At 44.7% G+C, this 27,222-nt stretch overlaps 2 protein-coding genes across 2 annotated transcripts in view; both read right to left on the bottom strand.

The window, feature by feature from the left end:
- Positions 1-27,222, bottom strand: part of LOC144763075 (uncharacterized) — a 676,435-nt gene that overhangs the window by 415,926 nt on the left and 233,287 nt on the right.
- The window catches only part of LOC144764083 (ribonuclease inhibitor-like), a 203,052-nt gene continuing 179,849 nt past the window's right edge, over positions 4,020-27,222 (bottom strand). The window contains exons 8-9 of the mRNA XM_078650244.1: positions 25,620-25,790; positions 4,020-4,465 (exon numbers count right to left, since the gene is read on the bottom strand). Coding sequence (XP_078506370.1) covers positions 4,291-4,465; positions 25,620-25,790 — 346 coding nt within the window. The 3' untranslated portion in view covers positions 4,020-4,290. The remainder of the gene's footprint in view (positions 4,466-25,619; positions 25,791-27,222) is intronic.

Raw genomic sequence — 27,222 nt, 5'->3', positions numbered from 1 at the left:
ATCACATTCCTCTGTTCACAAACATTCATGAATTGACTGGTCCCATCACCTTAGTTCTCTTGCATTGGAAACGGATCACGTTCAGCATGCCACAAATGACAATTTTGATGCAATTTTTTACTTTTTTGAAATTTCGAACTTTTTCCCCTCAATTTGTTTTTTAAATTATTATTTTTAAATAAATTACAACACCTTTGACCTCTGCTTGACTTTTGAACTCTGTTTTTATCCCTTTTCTATGTTCTACAAATTTACCATGGGGAGGGTGTTATATGGCCCATAGGGACATTCTCGACTCTGCTAAGTTAGCATAAGCTTTGCTGCCATGCTGCTGCGTTTGCGCAAGTTACTACATGACTTCGTTATTGCAACACTTTGTCTGTACCTTTTACATGAGGATAGATTTTTTTCACTTTCTCTGCCTTTCCTGGAGTTTATTCTGTACATGATGTGCATGGTCGATAAACGAATGCAAAAACAACAGTTGATGGACAGACTGCAGAACAATGTCATACATTCCCCCCAGTACTGAGATTATGGGCCTAAATCCATTGTTTTTTTGCTCACCACGCCACTCCAGTTCAGACATGGCCATATGCAAATCAGCCTTGACCCTGTGCCTCACGGGAACAGTCCAGCCCGAACTGCCAAGCTATGTCTTCCCTGGACCGGAATCAAGCCCTAGGACCGGTTTCTGGCTATCATCCGTCTTCAGCAAGGATTGCTTGACTCCAGCGGTGTGGAGAGCACAGGACTCAAGTCTGAGCATACCCATCCGACTCGGGGTGACAAATGCAAAAACAACAGTCGATGCCCTTTTACAAATAGAGGGAAACACGCCATGTGTGAACATGGAGTTAAAAATGACGGTGAGACTAGGACCCAGAATCTCAGGGCCTTGCTTGAACATACTGTGAGGGAGCGCGTTGTGGGTAGAACATGATTTGGCCTGCTGGATAAGAGGTATAACCTTATCATTGGTGACTGGTTTAAATTCAGTGAAGGTCAAAATATGTGATATAAAATTGCTCTAATTTTTTTTAAATGCTGCGCTAAAGAGTTGCAAAAAGCTTGTGAATGCTCAGTTGCGTTTGTCTCTGGGGGTACGGACAGTTTGGTGACTACCTGAAAAAGTTCCCTGATGGAATTTTTTGCCTCCTCAATTTGCTTAGCATAGTAGGCGTACTTCTCCGTAAATGTCAAACTTTTGTATTCAGCCAGTGGACATTTGTAGTTGGAGAGTTCGCTTTTATTATAGTTAGCTCTCCAGCATCTCTCCTGTCGCCTACACTCATGTTTCTTAGCTCTGAGGATTTCTGAGAACCATGGAGCAGTTGGGGATTTCCTCTAACTTGAGTTTTTTTGTAAGGGGCTACCTTATTGGCAACTGATCTGAGCCAGTGATTGAATTGGGATGAGGCTAATTCCAAATTTTCTGATACTTTATTTTGGCCATGAGAGAGTTGGCGGTTGAGCATATTGTTATCAACCTGCTTCCAGTTACGATAGGTCTTAATAGATTGCTTCAGATTATTGGCCTTATCAGTGGAAGGGTTGTTCAGCTCAAAAATAATTGCTGAATGGTCCGACCATGTTAATGGCAAGATCTCTGGGGCCACTGGCAACTTCATTGTTACTCTTGTCATTCAGCAAGTCAGTATAACTTGTGCCAAAAAGACAACTCAAGAGGTGGTTCATATGGTAGATGGAAGTGTTTTAACAGGGGGTCCTGTTAGTTTACAGACAATCCAACTACAACTGGTGTGTTACAAATGAAGAGCATACAGACAATATACAATTGGATGCCATTAAGGCCCCTGAATATGGTCTCATACTAGGTATGGGGTGGTTACAACAACATAATCCTCTTATAGATTGGAAGGAAAGAACAATTCAGTTCACTTCATCATACTGTCAAATTACATGCAACCATACCAAAACAGAGTCCTCTGTTATCCTACGCATACCAACTGCTGAAGAAAAGAATATCAAACTTCCTTCTTCATACATTACATTCGCAGATGTGTTTGATGGAAAGAGAGCAGAAGAACTACCACCTCATAGGACATATGACTGCCAAATCGACTTAATCCCTGGGGTAACATTACCAAATTGCAGTATTTAAGCCTGATCAGAACGAGAAAATCAGTTTTTAAGAAAAATCCTTGACCATACCTAGCCAACAGATTTATTCGTCCCTCCGAGTCTCCAACAGCTGCACCACTCTTTTTCATCCCTCACACCAATTGAGATCTGAGAACTTGTATTGACTTAAGGATATTAAATAAAATCACCATAAAAACAAATTTCCATTGCCTCTAATCCTAGTTCTTCTTGACAATGTGCAATCAGCAGTCATTTACCCCAAATTAGATCTAAGAGGAGCGTACCATTTGGTTTGTATGCGATTTGGTGAGGAGTGGAAATCAGTTTTTAAAACTTGTTATGGCTGATTCGAGTATACAGTGATGTCCTTTGGGTTTTGCATTTCAATTTTTCCTTAACTGATGTGCTCATGGAATATTTAGACACCATCGCAATAGTATATATATCAATGATATACTAATCTATTCAACATGTGAAGCTGAGCATGAACACCATGTAAAACAAATCTTGTTGGCATTAAGAAACACCATCTTTATTGCAAACTTAGCAAGTGCAAATTTCATGTCACTACTGTGGAGTTCTTACGGAGTAGTGTTATCACCCTCAGGAATGCAAATGGCAGCAGAAAAATCAAAGCAGTCGCTAAATGGCCCCCACCTTCATTGGTCCGGGATGTACAATGTTTTTCTCGTTTTTGCTAACTTCTACTGCAGATTTATCAACCCTTTCTCCCATACTGTAGCACCCATCACTCGGTTATTCAGAAAGAAAGAATCGTTTGTGTGGTCCCCAGAGCCTGACTCTGCCTTTAATGTTCTTAAAAAGGCCTTTAACTCAACACCAATTTTAGCACATCCTGATGTCCAACAACCATTCATAGTAGAGGCTGATGCCTCTAATGTAGCAATTGGAGCGGTGCTTTCACAGAGAAACCACGGTATGAGGATTTGTAGAGGGCATGGCTACCCGAAGGCAATCCCATTATACTGGACAGCTATATCCTGTGGCATACATGGCTTGGAAACTCAGAGAGGCTGAACAAAATTATGTAATTGCAGAGAAAGAACTTCTGGCCATCAGGGATGCGTTCAAAAAATGGCGGCATTATCTAAAACGCGCAAAACACATCATTACAGTATATACAGATCATCACAACTTGCAGTTCATGAGTTCAACCCGCCTTCTTACACCCCAACACTTGCGATGGATGTTGTTCGATTGTATAGTAACGTTTTGACTAGGAACAGACAATAGAAAGGCGCATGCCATATCTCCTCAAGACTCGCACTCTGAGTGGTAAGCCGCATGTTTTAAATTCTTTTATATGCAGACACATTTCTTAGAGTATTGCATTTACAATTGTTTCTTCTCATGCAGCATCTCGAGCTCAAGGGTTTTTTGTTCATAGATTAGGAGTTTCAATATAAAGACTGCTCCAAAGCAAAAGGCGTGATTTATTAAAATACTTTCATTACACCAAGCGTTAAGCTCTTAATATTCGCCATAGCAGCAACAATTTTGTGGCAATCGTACATAAGGCAGTAAGATGTTATTAATCGCCTTTCTAGCAAACAATATTGTGGAAATCTTAGCATGAGTCAACATGAGTTGTTTTTGACAACTGAGTGTCTTTTTTTTGTGTTTTCATTTTTAAATTGAGCTTTATCAAAGGAAAACCTTAGGGAAAATAATCATTGTCCTACTTGTAACATTGTACTCTATCAGAGCTGTTCCTAGGGTCCGTAACAGTGCATAGAAGCCTATAAGGTTTTGTTTTGTGTATATATATTTTTTATATTTACAGATCTCCTTCTCCGCGGTTCCCTTCCCAATTCCCATCCCCCATCGGGCCACTCTGACCCTTGGTACTATAATGGCATACCAATTCAGTGGAGACAGGAGGTGGGCCCTTGAGAGCATTGCACAGATCCTGAGGAAATACAAAGGCCACTTCTGACAAGTTTAAACAAACTGAACGTTATGACAAGATGGCTGGGGAAGAGTGCACTAATGCAACAGAACTCAAATTCTAATTGTGAAAAATACACTAGAACGTAGTCCTACTTTACACAAAATATGAGGACTTCCTGCTACATCAAACAATTGTGAAATCCATTATGGAAGACTAACAAATCATAATGCCAGGGATGAAAGTTTAAGAGATGTTTGCATTCAAAGCTGAGTTTACTCCTGTGTCTGGGCACTGCAGCTGGGCTGTCTCAGTCCATCAAACAAGGATCTCACTGCAACATCCCCAAGTCCATTGTCTGCCAAGTTTAGATCCAAGAGAGAACGGTTCATGGAGACCGCAGAGGCGAGATCTTTGCTGCAGGCGCTTGTGAAGGAGCAATGAATTAATCTGCAATAGACAAACAACAACAAGGAACAATACTCACATTTCAAGTGGGTACTCGTTTCAAAGACACAACACTTCATATTTTTACATTCTTGATTCTTTGTGAAAAGGTAAAATAATATTTTAATCAGCACTGAAGCCTCCTGGAGTCAAACCACAACCCAGACACTGATTATTAATTTCCCAGCTATTCAGGAGGGAAGCTACAGTCCTATCAAGTACAAGGGAGGGAGGTTGATGTTGTCTTTCTTTACTGCAAACAATCAGCAACCACAAAAAAGGTATAAAACAAAACCACATTCAGAACACGCAGAACACCAGGCAAACAAACTACAGGACATCATTTGATGAACACAGGAAATCAACTATGGCTCAATCTCAGAAAGTCTTGTTTCTCCATTTCCTCCAGCTCTGTCTTTCCATGAACCAGGCTTAGATTGAAAACTCATATCTGTTCGATGACTGGATTCTGATCTGTTCTTGTCAATAAAGAACAACTGCTTCAATGAAGACCAGCTGGTGGAACAAGCTTCTTCAATACTGGGCATCATCAATGGATACAATGCAGCGCATTGTAGTTCATTCAGAGTTTTTCTTCTCTGTGTCCTCAGTTGAAAAGTAGCTTTACTCTACATTAGATAGGAAACTTTCTAACCAATCAAGGGCCAGAGGCGAGGATTATGCTGCCTCAAAGCTTAATCAACACTAGGATACACAGCCGTCAATTGCACAAAATACAACTTCTTAAAAAATGGTTCTGTTGATCAGTCTATGGCTTTCATGGTACTGCCAATCTGGTTCCAATTGAAATGCCATGGAAGCCATGACACCAGTAACAAAATGAGCAATGAATTGAAGATGTGCAACACAACTTCACATAACACTTATTGGATCCAACAAGCAAGTGTGGGAGAAGACTCGAGGACCGACCAGAGACATTACCTGCTTTTCTTGATTAAATTTGTGTAATGCACTGATGATCACATGCCCAAAGGGGTGGGTGGGAATCACCTACGTGCAGGAGCTGGAGCTTCAGGACACTGTAAATATTACTTCTCTTCTGAGTAAGCAATTTTCCATCTAAGTTAAGCAGTTGAAGGCCTCAAACCCATCTAAACAAGATAGAGCACAGCAGAAGAGCCACAAACCAAACAGTGCCTTTCAGAAGCCTGCACACCAAAGGGTGTTCACTGGCTGGTGCATTAGCCAAAAGATGGTGCCATCAAGAGAAAAGAAATCTATAAGAGAGGGCTGCCCAGGAGGCCTTACCCTGTTCAGCTAGGACAAAAAATGTAAACAACATCTGCCACCACCAGATTGAGATCCCTTTTCAAAATTCAACCAAAATATTTCCTCAAAGGTACCCTGTATCTCTTATGTATTCCATCAACCCAGCCTGCTCTATAAAGAACAGATCCTGCTGCTGTAACCCTGAGACTTGCAAACATCCAACAGGCAATTCACTGGTTCAGGGCGATTAATTTTTCCACGTGGGACAACCAATCACAAGCAAGGAACAGGGTTTAGAACATCTCAGAAAAGTTACAGAAGAACTGTAACTAGGGTTTCACCTCATAATATGAGATATCAGAACAACATCCACTCCTCAAACCCGGCCAGTAACACTGCTCTAGGGATCATGGTGAGGTTCGGAAAGGCTTAATTGAGACGCAGTATCCAAGTGAAGATTACTACAAGTTAAGGGATCAGAATCAACACAAACAGATCCCTGGCACACAGGTCCACATTTCCACTATCTCCACAAAACATGCCAATGTCCAGTCTTCAGTCACTGGCATCCCTCAGGAATAGAGAGTGACAGTTGGCTGCAACAAATATCTGCCCAAGATGATAGTCCACCTTCATCAATAGCCTCTGCTGCACACAGAAGGAACAATGATGCTTGACTATCTCAACTAGTTTTTGGGAAGTCGTGCTCTGAAAAGGTTGAGTCAATGCGCCACTGAGACGTTATCTTTTTGCATCACAATACAAAAGAGCTTGTCTAGGGAGAGGCCCAGAACTGAACTCTTCTAACCACTTTCATCCGTTGAGCCAGCAAGCACCACAGCCTAACTAACTGGCCTCCCACTTTACTACCACGTCCAGGTCAATGTGAAGGTTGTCCTATCATTTCATGCCACAAAATGGCCTCCACTCTGGAGCCCTGTGAAAAGGCATCTCTACTTTGGGGAGGCCCTCCCTGAGGGGCCTCACCTTTAGCCTTTGCAAATCGTGTTAATAGAAGGGTCCTGGGAACATCTAACATATAGCTAAGGCCAGTAACCCTACAGCTCAAGCCAGAACCACTCACTCATACATCTTAATGAAAGAGCTCCATCTGATACTCACTGATACACCTGAAATGAAGGAGCTCCATCTGACGCTCACTGATACACCTGAAATGAAGGAGCTCCATCTGACGCTCACTGATACACCTGAAAAGAAGGAGCTCCATCTGATGCTCACTGATACACCTGAAAGGAAGGAGCTCCATCTGACACTCACTGATACACCTGAAATGAAAGAGCTCCATTTGACGCTCACTGATACACCTGAAATGAAGGAGCTCCATCTGACGCTCACTGATACACCTGAAATAAAAGAGCTCCATCTGACGCTCACTGATACACCTGAAATGAAGGAGCTCCATCTGACGCTCACTGATACACCTGAAAGGAAGGAGCTCCATCTGACGCTCACTGATACACCTGAAATGAAGGAGCTCCATCTGACGCTCACTGATACACCTGAAATGAAAGAGATACATCTAACGCCAAATGATAAACCTGAAATGAAGGAGCTCCATCTGACGCTCATTGATACACCTGAAATGAAGGAGCTCCATCTGACGCTCACTGATACACCTGAAATGAAGGAGCTCCATCTGGCTCTCACTGATACACCTGAAATGAAGGAGCTCCATCTGGCGCTCACTCATACACCTGAAATGAAGGAGCTCCATCTGACGCTCACTGATACACCTGAAATGAAGGAGCTCCATCTGACACTTGCTGCCAGACAGGGTTTTCGCTGACACACTCTGAATTTTACAAGTACTCTACCTGACTGCACTGAAGGCTCACTTATGTCACAAGACCTAGCTTTTCACCATCATTGATGACGTACATTCTCGTTGGACTGAGGATATTTAAATACTCACTAAAGATTTTAGGCCTCATGTATGAAAACAACGTCCAACAACAGGGAAGTTTCACAATAACACATATTGATGGATTCTATTAACTGAGACATGAATCTGGCCATCGTACCTTTGCCCTGAAGAAGCCCTTGTGAAGGGTGAAATGCGTTGGCTGTTTGTGTACAAAAGAGTACCTGGAAAATAAAGATTTACAACTAAACTTGCAACGCCTGCGGAATGAACTTTGTTCTGTGTGCACTGTAACTTGCTGTTTTTGTGGGTTGCCTCATCAATCTTTCTCTTGACTTAATTTGTGGTCATGTGGCAGCTGGCCATTTGAGGTGGGAAATAAGAGTTCTAAGTAAATTTTTTTGTGACCAGCCTAGGTAGTGCAGTTGCCGTTTCACCTGCTGCCCTCTGCCTTTTCAACACTGAAGAATCAGTGTCTGTTGCACAAACAAACACTTCCAAGGGCTCGTCGAGAGTAGGTAAGCCGCTATTGAGGCTCCTGCAGCGTGGCAAAGCTGTGGATCTATTTTTGGCTGGTGCGTTAACAGAGCAGTCAGCTGGAGACAAAATTGCAGATGCAATTTTAGAAGCAATTTCTCGTGAGACAAGCTGATACTAATGAGTGTCACAATGTAGGGCCAGGAGGTCCTGGGCAAGACCGGGTTTGTAAAGAGACAATAAAAGGTGTCAATCAGGCCGAGAATACTATAGATACAGTTAAGGATACAATGAGTCCGTCTGAGCCGCCTGTATCACCATCTGAAACAGGGGACATTGCCATTGGAGAAACTGACGATAGCGGTGAGCAAAAGGAAACCTCCTCAGAACTTGGGGAGGGGGGACTACTCAACATCTAGAGATCCGGCTGGACATATAGGGAACAGTATAGACACAATAATAAATCCTACCAGAGCTTACATCGACAATAATATCGATATGCAACCTGTGTCTCAGGCATCGTCTGGGAATAACGAAGGTTTACAGGAAACACAAGGGGTCTCTCAAGAAAGCGAAAACTGTACGCCATGTACAGCAACATGCGATTTGCCGGCAATGACTAACAAATCAGCAGATGAAACCCAGGTTGGGACCCGTTCAACTAATAAATCTTCTGGCAAAAAGAAAAAATTCAAGTAACAAAGATGGGAAGAAAATATTCAGTATATATGGCATTCAGCAACAGCATAATGTGACCTCACGATGTAAAGATACTTCAGACAGTGTCCTCTGCGCAGGTGGGTTCAGGCGAAGGGAGAGGTCAAGTCAATAATATCACAGCTCTCAGGAACAGGTTTAACAGACAGCGTAGGTGGATCAGAAGGAAGGCATTGAGCTGGCACCAGTCCTGAGTTAACAATACCTGCTGTCTAGACATTCAGCCCCGGGTCACAGAGTTCGCCATTGACATTTGTCCCTCCTAAGGGGGGGAGGGGGACAACAGAGACCCAAAACTCTAAAGATGTACAGGACTGTAACAAGTCATCACTCTCCCTGATTTGAAAGTCCTGAAGGATCAAAGACTTGAAGCGGAAGAGCATTATGCGCAGGCTAAGGCTGATAATCACAGCATTCAACAGTCATTAAATGAGGTGACACTGAAGATCGGGACACTCACGCAAGGCATATCAGAGTTACAGCAAAGGGTTGCTGACACCGAACAAACTACTACCCTAACAGCTAGTTCGGTGCAAATGCATGATGCTCAGATACTTGCTATACAGGCATTGATAGAGAAATTAGAGAATCGTCAGCGACTGAACTATTTAAGGTTGTTTGGGGTTCCGGAGGGAAAGGAGGGATCTGATCCTAGAGCGTAGGTGGTCCAGCTTTTTCAAAAGGCTTTTCCTGACCTCGTGGACTGGGATTGGGATTACCAGCTACAACAAGTGCATAGATTACCACTAGTACTACACAAGCAGGGATCTCGATACTCACGACCACTGTTGATTATTTTGTTGTAATTTTTTACTTAGGCAAGCTATATTCTTGAAAGTCTGTCCTAATTCCTTGGTAACCGTCGATTCTCTAAGAATCTTTGTGCGGTCAGATCTATGCAAGGTAACTATGGATAGATGCTGGAAACTGAGACAGCTAATTGATCCGCTGAAAGCAGAAGGTGCACAGGTGTTTCTACAGGACCCTGCACGATTAAAAGTAATTAAAGGAGGACAATTGTATTTTTTTACTACTGAGCAGGAGGCCAGGCAAGATCTCAGTAAATGACAAACATAGGGTGCGGCGTAAAATACTTACGAGTTTTGGGACTTTGAAGAGCACCAACTAAGGGGGGGGGATTTAGTTATTTTCCATGAAGGCTGATTGATGCTACTGGTCTTTGATTTTTTTCTTCTTTTTCCGCCTCTCTATTCTTCTACCTTTTTTTTCTTTTTTCTTCTCTTTACTGCTAAATAGATAAATAGATAAACTGTGTGGGGTGATATGTGGGTACCAATGTTGCACTGTCTCTGTGTAGCTGCCAATTCATCTGCAACTTATAAAAGGAGGGATTCCTTTTTTGCGATACAGGGAAGGGGTGGCCAGCAAGTGGTGAGGGTGGGATTGGGTGGGCTAACGGAGGGAAGGTAGTGGAAAAAAGTCAACAGGATGGCATATAAGTGTTAGAAAAAGCGACAGAAAATAGAATGAGAAAGCACAATATTCAAAGTGGTACGAATAGGTGTATCGGGAGGGATAACTAAGAGACTAAAGTAAATAACATCTATTATGGAGCAGATTAGGTGTATAGCTTGGAATGTTGTAGGCCTAAATAATAGAATTAAGAGACAACTCATACAGGAGGAGCAAAAAATGCATAGATTTTTCTCCTGACAGAGACACGTCTTGCTTATAAAGATCGTGGCCTTCCTAAGCACTTGGGATATCAAAGTATTCAATATCCCGGTGTCAAATCAGTTTGCCCCTTTTGAGGATGTAGACTGAGAGGCCCGAAGTTTTTAATAATTATAAACCTGGAATGCAGGCGTCTGAATCTTTGTCTGATCCAACCCAGGCACAGAGACAGGCTATAGTACATATGGAGGAGGGTATGAAGCAACAAAAACAGGATACTTCCCTATGCAAGAGGCTACACGAATCTGGTGGTTCTCACCTCTCTACCTATGCTGCCTTGGCCCCTGAAATTTCACAGGAGAATAAAATTAAAGTTTTGTCCTGGAACGTGGCAGGCCTAATTAACAAAATTGCTTGCCCTGATTGGGGCTCTTTTATAGATCAATATGATATATGCCTACTACAGGAGACGTGGGCAAGGGAGGAGACAGTAAGACTGGGTTTTGCTTCATTTAACCATCTGGCATCGATGGGGGAAAGGGGTAGACCCTATGGGGGGTTATCCATATTGGTAGCATCACACTTGGGTTACACAGTGACACAACGAGCGACTCCAACTATAGATCTTCAATGTGTCACACTTAAGTTCCCATCCAATCTCAGGGTGACTTTTATTAATATATATTCTCGTCCTGTTATCAACCAATCAATCAATCAGAGTACTTGTAAAGCACGCTACTCACCCGTGAGGGTCTCAAGGCGCTGAGGGTAGGGGGGTGCCGCTACTGCTCGAAGAGCCAGGTCTTGAGGAGTTTTCCGAAGGCGAGTAGGTCTTGGGCCTGCCGTAGGTGGGTAGGGAGGGTGTTTCAGGTCTTGGCGGCGAGGTAGGAGAAGGATCTGCCACCGGAGGTTGTTTGTTGGATGCGGGGGACAGCATTGAAGGCGAGGCTGGACGGAGCGGAGCTGGCGGGTGGGGGTGTAGAAGCTGAGTCTGCTGTTCAGGTAGGCTGGTCCGGCATTGTGGAGTGCTTTGTGTGCGTGGGTGAGGAGCTTGAAGGTGATCCTCTTGTCGACGGGGAGCCAGTGTAGGTCTCTCAGGTAGGGGGTGATGTGGCTGCGGCGGGGAACGTTGACGATCAGTCGGGCGGAGGCGTTTTGGATGCGTTGTAGACATCGTAGGTGTTTGGCTGGGATTCCTGCGTAGAGTGCGTTGCCGTAGTCCAGTCTGCTGCTGAGGAGGGCCTGTGTCACCATTCTTCTTGTTTCGGTCGGGATCCACTTGTAGATCCTGCGGAGCATGCGGAGGGTGTTGTAGCAGGAGGATGAGACGGCATTGACATGTTTAGACATGGAGAGGGAAGAGTCGAGGATGAATCCTAGGTTGCGTGCATGGTCGATGGGTGTCGGTGCTGTTCCCAGTGGGGTCGGCCAGCAGGAGTCGTCCCAGGCTGAGGGGGTGGGTCCGAGGATGAGGACCTCCGGCTTGTCCGAGTCAGTTTCAGACGGCTGCTCCTCATCCAGTCAGCGACGGCCTTCTTTCCCTTGTGGAGGTTTGTTTTGGCGGTGTGTGGGTCCTTGGTGAGGGATAGGATGAGCTGGGTGTCGTCGGCATAGGAGATGATGTTGAGGTCATGATGGCGGGCCACTTGTGCGAGGGGGGCCATGTAGACGTTGAACAGCGTCGGGCTGAGGGATGAGCCCTGGGGGATGCCGCAGATGATGTTGGTGGCTTCGGATCGGAAGGGTGGGAGGCGGATGCTCTGGGTTCTGCCGGAGAGGAAGGACGTGGTCCAGTCAAGGGCCTTCTCTTGGATTCCTGCTTCTTGGAGGCGTGTCTTTAGAGTGCAATGGCAGACTGTGTCAAAGGCGGCTGACAGGTCCAGGAGGATGAGGGCTGATGTTTTGCCGTTGCCTAGTTGGCACCTGATGTCATCTGTGGTGGCGATGAGGGCTGTCTCGGTGCTGTGGTTTTGTCTGAATCCGGACTGGGATGGGTCCAAGACGTTGTTGTCCTTGAGGTGGCGGGCCAATTGAATGTTGACGATTTTCTCTATGACCTTCGCCGGGAACGGGAGCAGGGAGATGGCCCGGAAGTTCTTGAGGTCCTTGGGGTCCGCCTTGGGCTTCTTGAGGAGGGCGTTAATTTCGGCGTGCTTCCAGCTTTCCGGGAATGTCGCTGTTTCGAAGGAGATGTTGATGACCTTCCATAGTTGGGGTGTGATGGCTGCGTCTGCTTTGTTGAATACGTGTTGTGGGCACAGGCCTGATAGAGATCCTGAGTGGATGGAGTTCATGACCTTGCGTGTCTCGTCGTCGTTGACGTAGGACCAGGAGGTCAGGCGGTTGGCACTGGTGGTGTTTGCAGGGGAGGTGAAGTCTGGCATAGTCGGGGCAGTCGTGGTGTTGAAGCTGTCGTGGATGTCAGCAATCTTGCGGTGGGAGAAGATGGCCAGTGAGTCACACAGTTCTTGTGAGGCCGGGATGTCGTTGGCGTTGGCGCTGGGGTTGGAGAGTTCTTTTACGATGCTGACGAGCTCTTTGCTATCGTGTGCATTGTTGTCGAGGCGGTCTTTGAAGGAGGATCTCTTGGCTAATCTGATGAAGTGGTGATTTCTGCGGGTGGCGTCCTTGTGGGCTGTGTGGTTGTCCAGTGTGCGTTCGTGGAGCCATTTCTTCTCCAGTTTCCGGCATGCGCGTTTGGAGGTCTGGAGCTCGTCGGTGAACCAGGTGCTGGCATGGCTATTGGAGGGTTTCTTGAGTGGGGCGAGGGTGTTGGTGCAGTCGTCGATCCACTGTCTGAGGTTGCGGGCTGCGGCATCTGGGTTGGTGGGGTCGGTGGGTGGGTTCTGGGCAAGGGTGGTGATCAGCTGGTCTTCGGTGACTTTGCTCCAGCAGCGGCGAGGCAGCTGTTGGGTGCGGTGGTGCATGGTTGGTTTCTTGAAGGTGAAATGGATGCAGCGGTGGTCGGTCCAGTGGAGTTCGGTGGTGTGGTCGAAGGCGATGTGGGTGCTTGTGGAGAACATGGGGTCCAGTGTGTGGCCAGCGGCGTGGGTGGGTGTGGTGACGAGTTGTCTGAGGCTGTTTGGCGAGGTTGTCCGTCAGCTTGGTGGAGTTGGCGTCGTCATTGTTCTCGAGGTGGAAGTTCAGGTCCCCGAGGAGGATGTAGTCCATGGAGGCGAGTGCGTGGGTGCTGGTGAGGTCGGCGATGGAGTCGCTGAAAGAATCTGTAACACTGGCCCTGCTTGATACTTTTATCCCCACCGTTTCTGGTAATAGCCTACTGATTATTGCTGGTGATTTTAATTGCCACTACGAGCCCTTACCTGCCATTGGAAACTCTATTACAATAGAAGAAGACGAGCAATAGTCTATACCCGAGCTCCAAATTACTCCAATCAAGGTTTGGTCACCGCTGGCTCTCCAATTGAACTCGATAACTATGGCCCATTCTATGAGAGCCTGTAACGGTTGTACCCAGTTCGATCGTGAAGGAAAGGCCACGTTCAACCGCGTTGGCCAAACATCTCGGATAGATTATATCTTGGTTGAGACAAGGTCATGGCCTATGGTCACCGATTTTGAGATTTTATCCCGACATGATAGTGACCATAATGCTTTGGTTCTAAATTTGAGATTACCTGACACTGGCATTTTCAACGGGAGTAAACCAAGCCAAAATAGTGAATTGAATCTCTCAAATAATAGGAGAAGGCTTAAACGGCCTGCGGTAAAACACTCTTTAGATAAAATGAGTGCCTTATATTCAGCTGTTTGTAAGACCTTTATGGAGATTAGTGGCTGTATTGAGCTTGGACAAGAAGAGGTGGCAAAAAAAATTGCTAAATTACATCTATGGTTGGTGGCAGCATTGGCTGATTTACTTAATCCGGTAGTGACTAGACATAGGACAAACCAGAAGACTCAGTCATGGTTTGATGACAATTGTAAAATGGCAAAGTCTCTTTTATTTGAGTCAATTAAAGCCCCAGCCAGGAGCCTAGTCAAATTGAGGAGGCAGGAATACAAGCAGGCTATTGCAGAGGCCAAGCACCAATGGGAAATGGAGACCATTAGGCAGGGGGTGGACGCGGGACACACCTTGGCACTGATAATGTTAGACCTCAGTGCAGCGTTCGACACTGTGGCACACTACACCTGGCTGCAGTGTCTGAGAAGGGGGGGGTCTCGGGTCCTGCTCTGGGCTGGCTGAAATCTTTCCTGACAGGGCACAGCTTTCAGGTCCTAAGAGGAACTTCCCAGTCTAGGGATTTCGCACTGGAGCAGGGGGTGCCTCAAGGCTCTGCCCTGAGCCCCACCTTGTTCAATTTGTATATGGCCCCTTTGGCTGAGGTGGTACAGGCGTTTGGTGTGGAGCTAGTCTCCTACGCAGATGATACCCAGCTGCTGATCTCCCTATCCCAGGCACCCTCGGTCGAGTCATCCAACTTTAAGGAATGTATGCAGGAATTGGCCTGTTGGATGAACAAGAACTGCTTAAAGCTGAACGGCGAAAAGACCGAGGTACTGGTGGCTGGTGGAGACAGATCCAGCTGGACCTCAGAATGGTGGCCACAGTGTCTGGGCCCTACCCCGATACCTGGTATGGAAGTAAAGAACCTTGGGGTATGGGTGGACCCTACCCTCTCCTATGATGGCCAGATCCGTCGTGTTGTGGGAAAGTGTTTTGGCGTTTTAAAAACCCTACGCAAAACCTTAGACCTGCTCCCGCTGGAAGCCAGACAGACGCTGATACATGCCCTCATAACATCTCGCATTGACTACGCAAATGGGTTATATCTAGGTATGTCTGCGAAGAATCTGGGTCGCTTGCAGGTCTTACAGAACGCCACAGCACGACTGATCATGCGGCTGCCACGAAGGGCGGAGTCAAAGCCGGCCCTTGACGCTCTCCATTGGTTACCAGGAAAAAGAAGGGTGCTGTTTAAAGCCCTGCTCATCTGCCATCGCATTCTCTGGGACAAGGCGCCAGTATATCTTAGGAATCTGGTCACTAGATATCTACCAGGAAGGGCCCTGAGATCGGCGGGCACAGGGCAGTTGGCTGTACCCAAAATAAAGAAAGCTAGAATGGGCGGCCGCTCGTTTAGCTTCTTAGCTGCTCAAAACTGGAATACTCTTCCGGTTGGCCTCAGGCTGGAGAGGTCAGAGACTAATTTTAGACGCCAGCTTAAAACTCATTTGTTTAACAACTAGTTCTCTGTGGTTAATTTTGTCGATTGCGTCATGTCTGACAGTCCTTTCTCCATAGCGCGGGGACACGCCGGGATGGCGTAACCAGGTGCTCTACAAATGTCTTTATTATTATTTATTATTATTAAAACAATAGATGGGTTAGTATAAAAAGTGCTCTGGGTAATAGGAACATACAGGAAATTTGTGCAATTGTGAGAAGTGGCAGCAGTTATGGATATGCTGCAGATGAGCCAAGTATTGCGCCCGAGAGATGGATGAAGCACTTCGGGCGCTCTATTCGATGAAAGCAGGCTCTTCTATGAGCCTGGTAACCCCCCCAGAATATCCACAATGACTTTCAATATAGACTGGAAGATGCTCCCACACTGAATACTCTTAAACCAGCTGTAGGCATAAAAATCACACTGTTGGAGGTGGAGGGTGCGATAAGGAGACTCCCAGCATGAAAAGCCCCTGGTATTGATAAAATCCCGAGGGACTTTTATAGGGACCAACCTGAGATTTGGACCGCGTACTTTTGTCTGATGTTTAATACCATACTTCAGGGCTCCCCATATCTGAAACTTGGCTGGGGGCGGAAATTGTCCCAGTATACAAAAAGGGCTCCCCATTAATCCCTGCAAACTACCGCCCGATCAATTTGATCGACGTGAGTCAAAAACTCTTTGAACTGATTATTCTCGGTCGCCTCCAGACTTGGATGGAGAAATCTGAGATACTGATCCCCTACCAAGCCGGATTTAGGGAAAAAACATCCACCGTTGAGCAACTTTTAAGATTGCAACTCTTATATTGGAAAACGGTTAAAGTAGAGGGTGGCAGCCTCTACTTAATTTTCGTTGATGTAATTATCCAAGGGTTTTTAGTCAGGAAAAGGGGGAACGAAGGGCGCACTGCTCAATATTGACGCAATTCTATCTGGAGATTGTTAATCGGAATGCGGTGCAAAAGGGTGAGGGATGACCCCCCCAATATGGTGTCAGCCAGGGCTAATATACCGGATAATAGCAACAAGGTACCCTTGCCCACAACAAAATCATATAATAAATTAAGCCAGAATAGACATTTGTACAGTAGAAATAAAGCCTGTTAGTAGACAAAATACATTTTCTTTATTAATTTGATCGTCTGAAATATAGTGTTTTAATGTTCTCAAGAGAGATCCAGCTGACACGTGTTTCGCCAATGGGCCAATCTTCCAGCGACTCCTCAGGGCTATAAGAAATATAGGTGTCACTGGGGAAGTCGCTTCGTCTGTGATACTTCCGACCCGACAGGGCCCAGGACTGAGTTGGGTACTGAATAGAAAAGATCATAGGATTGATGAACGTATATGCGTTGTGGCGCGATCTGCCCAATAGAGCGTGCTCTCAGTAGTAATAGTTCCTCTTGTGAAGATCCTCAAAAGAGTTGAAACCGGTGGTCTGAATGGGTAAAACAGACGTTAGCAAAACGATAGGATCGAAAGTAGAGCTCTAGGTATAAAGCGGGCACCGTTTCCTCGTGGTGACGAGTGCGTCTTCCCTTAGGGTTTAAATGGCAGGGGTCGCTCTGCAATTCGGGGTGCCTTTTGCAGCATGAGACGTGTGTGTCTTCATCTGTGCGTGGTTCTGTGTCCCGATTCAGACCAACCGGTTTCAACACTTTTGAGGATCTTCACAAGAGGAACTATCACTACTGTGAGCACGCTCTATTGGGCAGATCGCGCCACAACGGATATATGTTCATCAATCCTATGATCTTTTCTATTCAGTACTTCTACGTTACCCAACTCAGTCCTGGGCCCTGTCGGGTTGGAAGTATCACAGACGGAGCGACTCCCCAGTGACAGCTATATTTCTTATAGCCCTGAGGAGTCGCTGGAAGATTGTGCCATTGGCGACGAAACACGTGTCGGATGGATCTCTCTTGAGAACATTAAAACACTATATTTCAGACAAATGAATGAAGAAAATTTATTTTGTCTACTAAAAGGCTTTATTTCTATTGTACAAATGTCTATACTGACTTAATTTATTATATGATTTTGTTGTGTGCAAGGGTACCTTGTTTCTATTAATTTTCGTTGCCCTTAAGACGGCATTCGATCTGGTACCCCGGGATACTCTGTGGGATGTTCTGGCGGATATGGGAATTCCAACTTATCTCCTTAATATTCTTAGGAGACTCCATTCTAACAACTTTGCGCAGGTCAGAAGTGGCAAAAGGGGTGCCTTGACTCCTAGGTTCATGGTCAATAGAGGAGTGAGACAAGGAATGCGTCCTGGTGCCCACCCTTTTTTTCTCTTTGTTAATGCCCTAATTGCCCATCTCGAAGGGGTCAAAGATATTGATGCACCCAAGATACGTGGTGAGCAGGTAGTGGCACTTATGCTTGCCGATGATACCCTCCTTTTGTCCAAATCCCCGATGGGAATACAGCGTGCCCTAGATAGTTTTGCCAGTTTTTGTGAGAAAAGGGGGCTGGATATCAACATCTCAAAAACAAAGTATATGATCTGTAATCCACCAAAGATCATTCGCTCCAATCCTTCTCTAAATGGCACTGCTCTGGACAGGGTCACCATATTCGAATATTTGGGCATTACCCTCAACGACACTATGGAGTGTGGCCCTCAGATAGCCAAGGCTAAACTTAGGCTGGTGCAGATGACAGGAGGTGTTCTAAAATTGCACCGGAAATCCACCGCTAAACCAGTTGCCTCCATCCTGGAAATTTATAAAGCACAAGCCCGGGGAGCCATTCTGTATGGAGCAGAACTGTGGTGTCACTGCCCAACTGAACATATCCTCACGGCGGAAAACTGCTTTTTGAGATCTCTGTTGTCTCTTCCAGCTAGCACTCCCCTTATCCCTCTAAGAATGGAGATAGATATCAGACCCATAGACGAGGAGAAATTGGTCTTCGCCCTTTATCATATTGGCGTAGACTATGGGTAACTCCAGAACTGAGGTACTTTAGAGAGGAGGTCAAAGAACTTATGGGACTCCCTAGAACAGATAAAATCCAATGGTTTGCTCACATACGAAAAGAGAGTAAGAGGTTGGGTCTCCCGGATCTTTGGAGCAAACCTGAGATAGCGGGTATGAAGGTGTCCCATGCAGACTTGGTGAAATTCCATCGTAATCAACAACTGGAGGATGTTGTCACCAACTCTGAGCTAGGAACCCTAACTTTAAACTTTTTGAGACACAAAGAAGAGTATAAACTTTATTTATTTTATTTTATACAGCTTGTAAAGCGCATGGTTACACTAGCAAGTGTGTCCCCGCGCTATTGAACTGTTGCCGCTTCAGCTATAGCTTACATCCAGCCTAGGTAGAGTCTTTCTAAGATATGAGTCTTAGGCTTTGGGGAACAGAATTGTTTTGAGCTCTCTTCGGAATGCGGGCTCTGACGTCTCCAATCTCAATCTCATTGGCAGTTTGTTCCACTGGATGGCGGTCTGGACTCTAAAGGACCGTCCACCCATTTGCACTCTTTTGAACTTAGGGACCTGAACCTGCCCCGTGCCACCAGATCTTAACTGGCGAGTGGGCTCGTAACGTTTGAGGAGACTATGCAGGTACTTAGGGCCTTTTCCATGGAGGATGCGATGCCCTACACAGAGGGCCTTGAACGTCACCCGTTCTCTGACCGGCAGCCAGTGTAGGGTTCTCAATGCTTTTTTTGCTGACGCTTTTCTAGGTAGTTGTAGGATCAAACGGGCTGCCGCATTTTGTATGCGCTGTAATCGTTGCAAGCATTTTTCACTGCCACCTAAGTATAAGACATTTCTGTAGTCCAGCCTGGACGTTATTAAAGCATGGACCACGGATTGTCTTGTCCGCACAGGCAGAAGGTCCAGTGTTTTCCTTAAGACCCGTAGCATACCAAAACAAGTGCCCGCCACTTGTTTTGTCTGGTGATCAAAGGATATTTTGTTGTCTACCCAGATTCCTAAGTTCTTGACTGGATTGCTGGGTTCGGGTAGAACTCCCAGCTCATCCGGCCACCAGGCCGAGGTCCAAACTGATGGTGACTTGCCCACAATCAACACCTCCGTCTTGTTTCCGTTTAATTGGAGGCAGTTGTTGGCCATCCATTTGGCGAGCTCCTGCATGCATAGCGAGAAATTTGCTGCACATTGCTCCTTTAGCTGTGTCAGGGTCACGATCAGTTGTGTGTCATCTGCGTATGACACTATCTCAACCCCAAAACTGTCTGTGATTCTTCCCCTGGGGCGCCACATATGGATTAAACAGGGTGGGGCTGAGACTGGAGCCTTGTGGCACTCCCTGTTTCAATTTTATTTCTTTAGACCGGAAAGGTCCCTGAGCGACCTGGAAGCTACGGTCGGTAAGGAATGATTCCAGCCATTCCCAAGCTTTACCCACCACTCCTCCCTTTTTCAGACACTGTAGCAGAGTGTGATGAGCTACAGTGTCGAAAGCGGCGCTGAGGTCAAGAAGAATCAGCGCCGCTCTCTGTCCCTCGTCCGCATGTCTACGTAGAATTTCTGTGGAGGATATCAGAGCTGACTCCGTAGAGTGAAGAGCACGGAAGCCCGATTGTGAGGGGTGGAGGAGTCCGTTGGACTCAATGTGAGCAGAGAGTTGTTTATTAACGGCTTTCTCCACGATCTTAGCGAAGTATGGGAGTAGCGAGATCGGTCTTAGGTTCTCTAGCTTATCCCTACTGATGTTGGGTTTCCTCCTCAGAGGAAGGACCACTGCTTTCTTCCATGTCATAGGTACCTGCCCAGATTCAAAGGACAGCGCGAGTAGGTGCCTTATGTAAGGCTCCAAAGTGTCTATGCTGCCATGAAGTATTTTTGGGGTGGCAGGGTCGCTAGGAGAGCCTGACTTAATACTTCCTGCGATATGGCATAGGATTTCCCGCGAGGGCACCTGAAATTTCGTGATAAAGTTCTTGTCCAGCGTGGTTGTGGGGGTTTCCATCCTCCCCTCCCCGCCCCTGGCTGCCTCCGTGAAAGCCGAAAAGATTTTTTCTACTTTACCAGCAAAAAATTCTGCTACCTTGTTGCACGAAGTAACAGAACCAGTCATAGGGGTAGCTGTTTGGGCAAGATCGGACAATTCCCTGTACACTAGGAACATTTCCTTCATAGAGTTTTCAGCATCGCTAATTCTAGTGCAGTAGTAGCTTTTGCGGGTTTTCCGTATCAGGGCGTGGTAATCCCTCAAACCTTTCTTGTATTCACCTCTCTCTATCTCAGAGAAGCATTTCCGCCATTTCCTCTCCAAGCGTTTGCATTCTGCTTATCTTGAGCCATTTTTGGATGAGATTGTCCATAGTGAATTATTATTATTATTATTATTGACATTTGTTAAGCGCGCGGCTACCCCCAACGGGGGTGTCCCGGCCCTGAGGATTACGGGCAGATGGGGAAAAATTAGCAGCCAGAGAATAGAAAGGTCTTTAATTTGCCCCTGAATTGAGATTCGATGTCCATGAGACGGAGGCTGATGTGTAGAGAGTTCCACAGTTTAGCTACCACCACTGCAAAAGCTCTACCACCCTTCCTCGCAAGGTGGAATCTGGGAGGGAGTAAGAGCCGGAGGTGGTTAGATCTAAGGTTGAGAGACGATTGGACTAATTTTAGTCTAAGTCTAAGGTATCTGGGGCCTTTTCCATTCAACGCCCTGAAAACTAGTACAAGGGCCTTGAATCTGACACGAGTAGTGATAGGGAGCCAATGCAACTTCCTCAAGTGGGGTGAGATGGAATAGCGATATGGGACTTTAGTGAAGCAAGTATAATGAAACAAAAGTGGTCCCTACAATATTACCAACTGGATATGGTTATTTAAAACAAGATTTTTTTTTCTTCTTTTTATAACATCCACTGACCTCACACAACCCAAAAGTGCAGCAAATGGTATTACATATTCATAATGATTAATTAAAACAATATACTGATCAGTAAACATTGATATTGATATTTAAAAATACATGGTTTATTCAATAACAATACATTATTCTGTAAAGAAGTACCAATTAGCAAAATTAAAAAGGTGTCAAATCATATAGACATATTAAAAAGATTAAAAACAGAAAACACAAGTTGTCGACGCAGCGTTTCGGTGAATGTTTTACACCTTCATCAGGACAGTTTTCTCACAATAATTGATTTTTCTCATTTAGAGCTCCACTGTAGTTTGAAGCTCTTTTATCAGTTTTTTCAAACCTAATTTCATCAGTTTGGTGGAAGTGATGTCCTTTTGCTTACACACCTTGAGATTATCCTATCTCTCTGGTATATGTATGTACAAGGGAGCCACCGAGGTCTGCAATTGTTCTCGAGGGAAACGAGTATTAAAAGGGACAATATTGTCCTTACAAATGGAAATCGGGGCGTGTCCTCCTTATGTGGCTTTTTCAATTGACCATCTATTAAAAAGAGTCCGGCCTCCCTAGTGAAGCAAGGAAACTCTACGTTCAATTTAGACATGACACACTACCACTTAGGGTTTTTTCACACAAATGGTCTAACAACAAATCGCTAGAATGCCCAGTGTGTGGTGCAAAAGAGGAGTCTGTGCCCCATGTTCTTTTTTTCTGCCGAATGCTCTCAGAATCTCAGGCAGTGATGGCTCATTCAATTATGCAGAAACCTGGGACTCAAGCAGTATCATCAGGCACTCAGGATCTTAAAATGTGATACTTCCCAACCAGTTGGATTCTCTGTTTCTTGTTATTTATATGCCATGTGGCGGAGGCGCTGGTCAGTCATTAACAACTGGTCCCGTGGTCAATGTTCTATCTAGTCCCGCCCATTGTGTGATATCTGTGCCCTGATTATATAATATTTTTAACTTGTACATATCCTTTTTATCTTTTTAATCTCTTTTTACCTTTTAAGTTTCTATGAAATGCAATCTGTGTACTTCTGTATTTAATGGAGTTACACATACTTGTCATGATGCTTTTTATTGAGTGTATTTTGTATCTTGCATCTTTTAAGGTCTTCGACCGAAATAAAAATTACTTGACTGACATCAAATAATTGTGTGTACAACACAATGTGTTTCAATAAGGGGGGGAGTTATACTAATAGATAAGAAGTTTGATTGTAGAATAAATAAAACGCAGGCTGACCAGAGGGGAGGTGGGCACTTGCACAGTTTGAAATGAAGGGAAATAAATATATCTTTTGTTCAGTATACGGCCCTAATGTTGATGATCCTACTGTTTATGATGTTTTAAATATGGAGTTGCTAAACTGGCAGGGGCCGCGTATGATTATGGGAGACTTTAACTGTGTCATTGATTACTCTATAGACTCAAAGAGCCAGGCGGCTACTTTTAGAATACGGAAGGTGAGAACTGCAATATTAGAAATGCAGCGGTTGCAGTCTATAAAGGATGTATGGAGATTATTATATCCAACCACCCCAGGTTATATGTATTATTCTGCCCCACATAGGCAATATTCTAGCATAGATATGGCTTGGGTTTCGGATGATATAATACTGTCAGCAGATAAGGAAGTGTGCCCCAGGATTACTTCCAATCATAATCCTATTTTATCTTTTTGGGTCAAAGCTAACTGTAAGATAATTTGGCTTTTCTCCTTTCCATATTGTCTACTCACAGATAGAAGATATATGGCCACTATTAACAAATAATTAGAAGATTTTTTAAAGAAAATTTGGGGTCAGCTTCCCCTCTTGCTGTTTGGGATGCAATGAAGGCATTTACAAGAGGGGTTACTCAACAATATATCTGACAGCTGAATAAAGAGCGGAAAGCTAAAGCTTGAGCTGCCACTCAGGCATTAATTGATGCTGAAATACAACATGCAGAGGCGGTTCGGCGAGGTGCTTGCGATCAAGATCAACTTCTCTTTTCTTTGACAGATACAAGAATAGTTCCATCTCATGTTGTATAATGCATCTAAAGTGAAGAGCTCCATCTCACTCTCACTGTTGCACCTGAAATGATCTCTGGTTCACTAATGCATCTAAAGTAAATGAGCTCCATCTCATGTTCACTAATGCATCTAAAGTCAAAGATCTCCATATCATGTACATTAATGCATCTAAAGTGAAGAGCTTCATCTCACTCTTACTGTTGCACCTGAAATGAAAGAGCTCCATCTCTTTTTAAATATTTACAAAGACATGATTTTTTGATACGGAAAAATCAAATCCATGAGATTTCAGACTGCGACATTTGGAATTGTTTATACACAACAAAAAATAAGTCAGTTATAAGTGAAGCCTATAGATACCTTTGTGCCTTCAAAACTGACGATTGCTTAAAATTAGCAGAGAAATGGAGCAGCAAAATTGGCTCAAATATAACACCAAAACAGATAACGTGCTCTTTATCTAATATTAACAATTCAGTACGATAATCTAGTTTAAGGCTGCAACAGTTTAGAACAACTTGTATGCTATATTACACACCGGAAAAGATCTCGAAGTGGTCCCTCAATAATACTTATGGCGGCCGTACTAAATGTCCCAAATGCTCAGTTTATGCAGTAGATCTGGAACATATGCTGCTCTCTTGCCCTACCCTGAGGGACTTTTGGGGGGGAGTACACAAAGTTTTGGAAATCAAAAAGATTCATTTACCTTCTCTTACCGCTCTAACAGTATTGCTTGATGTACATCTAGTCTCCCTACCCCAGTCAGCTCTGGTGATGATCCTTTATCTTGTGCCAAGCTAACAGTTGCTAGAGCCTGGATCTGCCCCTAACCACCAATTTTTTATTTCCTTCTCTCTCTCTCTTTTTTCTTTTAGCTACCTGTCTGTAATATTTCAACTGTTTAGCCTTTTGTACGAACAAAATGAACTATGGCTTTATGTATCCCAAGTGGGAATTGGAGAATTGAAAAATGAATTTGAAACAAGTTCTTGTTTCGGCAACAATTTATATATTTTTTCTTTATATGTATATTGGTATGTTTTCCTCATCAGTTTGTTAATAAAAATGTATTAAAAAAAAATGAAACGAAAGAGCTCCATCTCTGGTTCACTAATGCATCTAAAGTAAATGAGCTCCATCTCATGTTCACTAATGCATCTAAAGTAAATGAGCTCCATCTCATGTTCACTAATGCATCTGAAGTCAAAGATCTCCATATCATGTACATTAATGCATCTAAAGTGAAGAGCTCCATCTCACTCTTACTGTTGCACCTGAAATGAAAGAGCTCCATCTCTGGTTCACTAATGCATCTAAAGTAAATGAGCTCCATTTCATGTTCACTAATGCATCTGAAGTCAAAGATCTCCATATCATGTACATTAATGCATCTAACGTGAAGAGCTTCATCTCACTCTTACTGTTGCACCTGAAATGAAAGAGCTCCATCTCTGGTTCACTAATGCATCTAAAGTAAATGAGCTCCATCTCATGTTCACTAATGCATCTGAAGTCAAAGATCTCCATATCATGTACATTAATGCATCTAAAGTGAAGAGCTCCATCTCACTCTGACTGTTGCACCTGAAATGAAAGAGCTCCATCTCTGGTTCACTAATGCATCTAAAGTAAATGAGCTCCATTTCATGTTCACTAATGCATCTAAAGTCAAAGATCTCCATATCATGTACATTAATGCATCTAACGTGAAGAGCTTCATCTCACTCTTACTGTTGCACCTGAAATGAAAGAGCTCCATCTCTGGTTCACTAATGCATCTAAAGTAAATGAGCTCCATTTCATGTTCACTAATGCATCTGAAGTCAAAGATCTCCATATCATGTACATTAATGCATCTAAAGTGAAGAGCTCCATCTCACTCTTACTGTTGCACCTGAAATGAAAGAGCTCCATCTCTGGTTCACTAATGCATCTAAAGTAAATGAGCTCCATCTCATGTTCACTAATGCATCTAAAGTCAAAGATCTCCATATCATGTACATTAATGCATCTAAAGTGAAGAGCTTCCTCTCACTCTTACTGTTGCACCCGAAATGAAAGAGCTCCATCTCTGGTTCACTAATGCATCTAAAGTAAATGAGTTCCAGCTCATGTTCACTTACTCCAGTTTTTCCAGCCTGCAGTTCGGGTGCTTCAGCCCCTCACATAGATGCTTCAGCCCAATATCCCCCAGTGCATTGTAGCTTAGTATGAGCTCTTTGAGGGACTCAGTGCTGCCAAGAACGGAGGCGAGGGCTGCACAGCAGGCACCAGTGATGGAGCACATCCACATCCTGCAGGAGACAAAGGAAACTGTGAGAGAACATATCTGTATGAGGAAAGCAGTGAGGGAGCACACCTCCAACCTGCATGGAGCAAGTAGTGAGGGAGAACAGCCACATCCTGTATGAAGAAAGCAGTGATGCAGTACATCCACAATCTGCATGAAGAAAAAAGTGAGAGAGCACATCTACAATCTGCATAAGACAAAGGAACCAGTGAGGGAGCACAGCCACAATCTGCATGAAGAAGGAAGTGAGAGAGCACATCCACAATCTGCATAAAACAAAAGAACCAGTGAGGGAGCACAGCCACAATCTGCATGAAGAATGAAGTGAGAGAGCACATCCACAATCTGCATAAGACAGAGGAACCAGTGAGGGAGCACATCCACAATCTGCACGAAGAAGGAAGTGAGAGAGCACATCCACAATCTGCAAAAGACAAAGGAACCAGTGAGGGAGCACAGCCACAATCTGCATGAAGAAGGAAGTGAGAGAGCACATCCACAATCTGCATAAAACAAAAGAACCAGTGAGGGAGCACAGCCACAATCTGCATGAAGAAGGAAGTGAGAGAGCACATCCACAATCTGCATAAGACAGAGGAACCAGTGAGGGAGCACATCCACAATCTGCATGAAGAAGGAAGTGAGAGAGCACATCCACAATCTGCATAAGACAGAGGAACCAGTGAGGGAGCACATCCACAATCTGCATGAAGAAGGAAGTGAGAGAGCACATCCACAATCTGCATAAGACAGAGGAATCAGTGAGGGAGCACATCCACAATCTGCATGAAGAAGGAAGTGATGTAGCACACCTGCAACCTGCATGAAATAGGCAATGATGCAGGACACGCACAACCTGCATGAAAGAAATGTGGAGGGAGCACATCCACAATCAGCATGAATGAAGCAGAAAGGGTTCACACCCGCAATCTGCATGAAGAGAGCAGTGATGCAGCTGACCTGCATCCCACATGAAAGACGCAATGATCGAGCACTCCCACAACCTGCATGAAGAAACGTGGAGGGAGCACATCCACAATCAGAATGAAGGAAGTAGTGAGGGAGCACATCCACAATCAGCATGAAAGAAGCAGAAAGGTTTCACACCCGCAATCTGCATGAAGAGAGCAGTGATGCAGCTGACCTGCATCCCACATGAAAGACGCAATGATCGAGCACTCCCACAACCTGCATGAAGAAACGCGGAGGGAGCACATCCACAATCAGAATGAAGGAACTAGTGAGGGAGTACACTCACAATCTGCATGAAGAAAGCAGTGAGGGAGCACACCCACAATCTGCATGAAGAAAGCAGTGAGGGAGCACACCCACAATCTGCATGAAGAAAGCAGTGAGGGAGCACACCCACACTCTGTATGATGAAAGCAGTGAGGGAGCAGACCCACAATCTGCATGAAGAAAGCAGTGAGGGAGCA

The sequence above is a fragment of the Lissotriton helveticus genome, chromosome 6 (assembly GCF_964261635.1).
Source record: "Lissotriton helveticus chromosome 6, aLisHel1.1, whole genome shotgun sequence".
NCBI classification, from domain to species: Eukaryota; Metazoa; Chordata; class Amphibia; order Caudata; family Salamandridae; genus Lissotriton; species Lissotriton helveticus.
The sequence above is the reverse complement of the archived record's forward strand: the minus strand, read 5'-3'. Positions and strand labels throughout refer to the sequence as shown.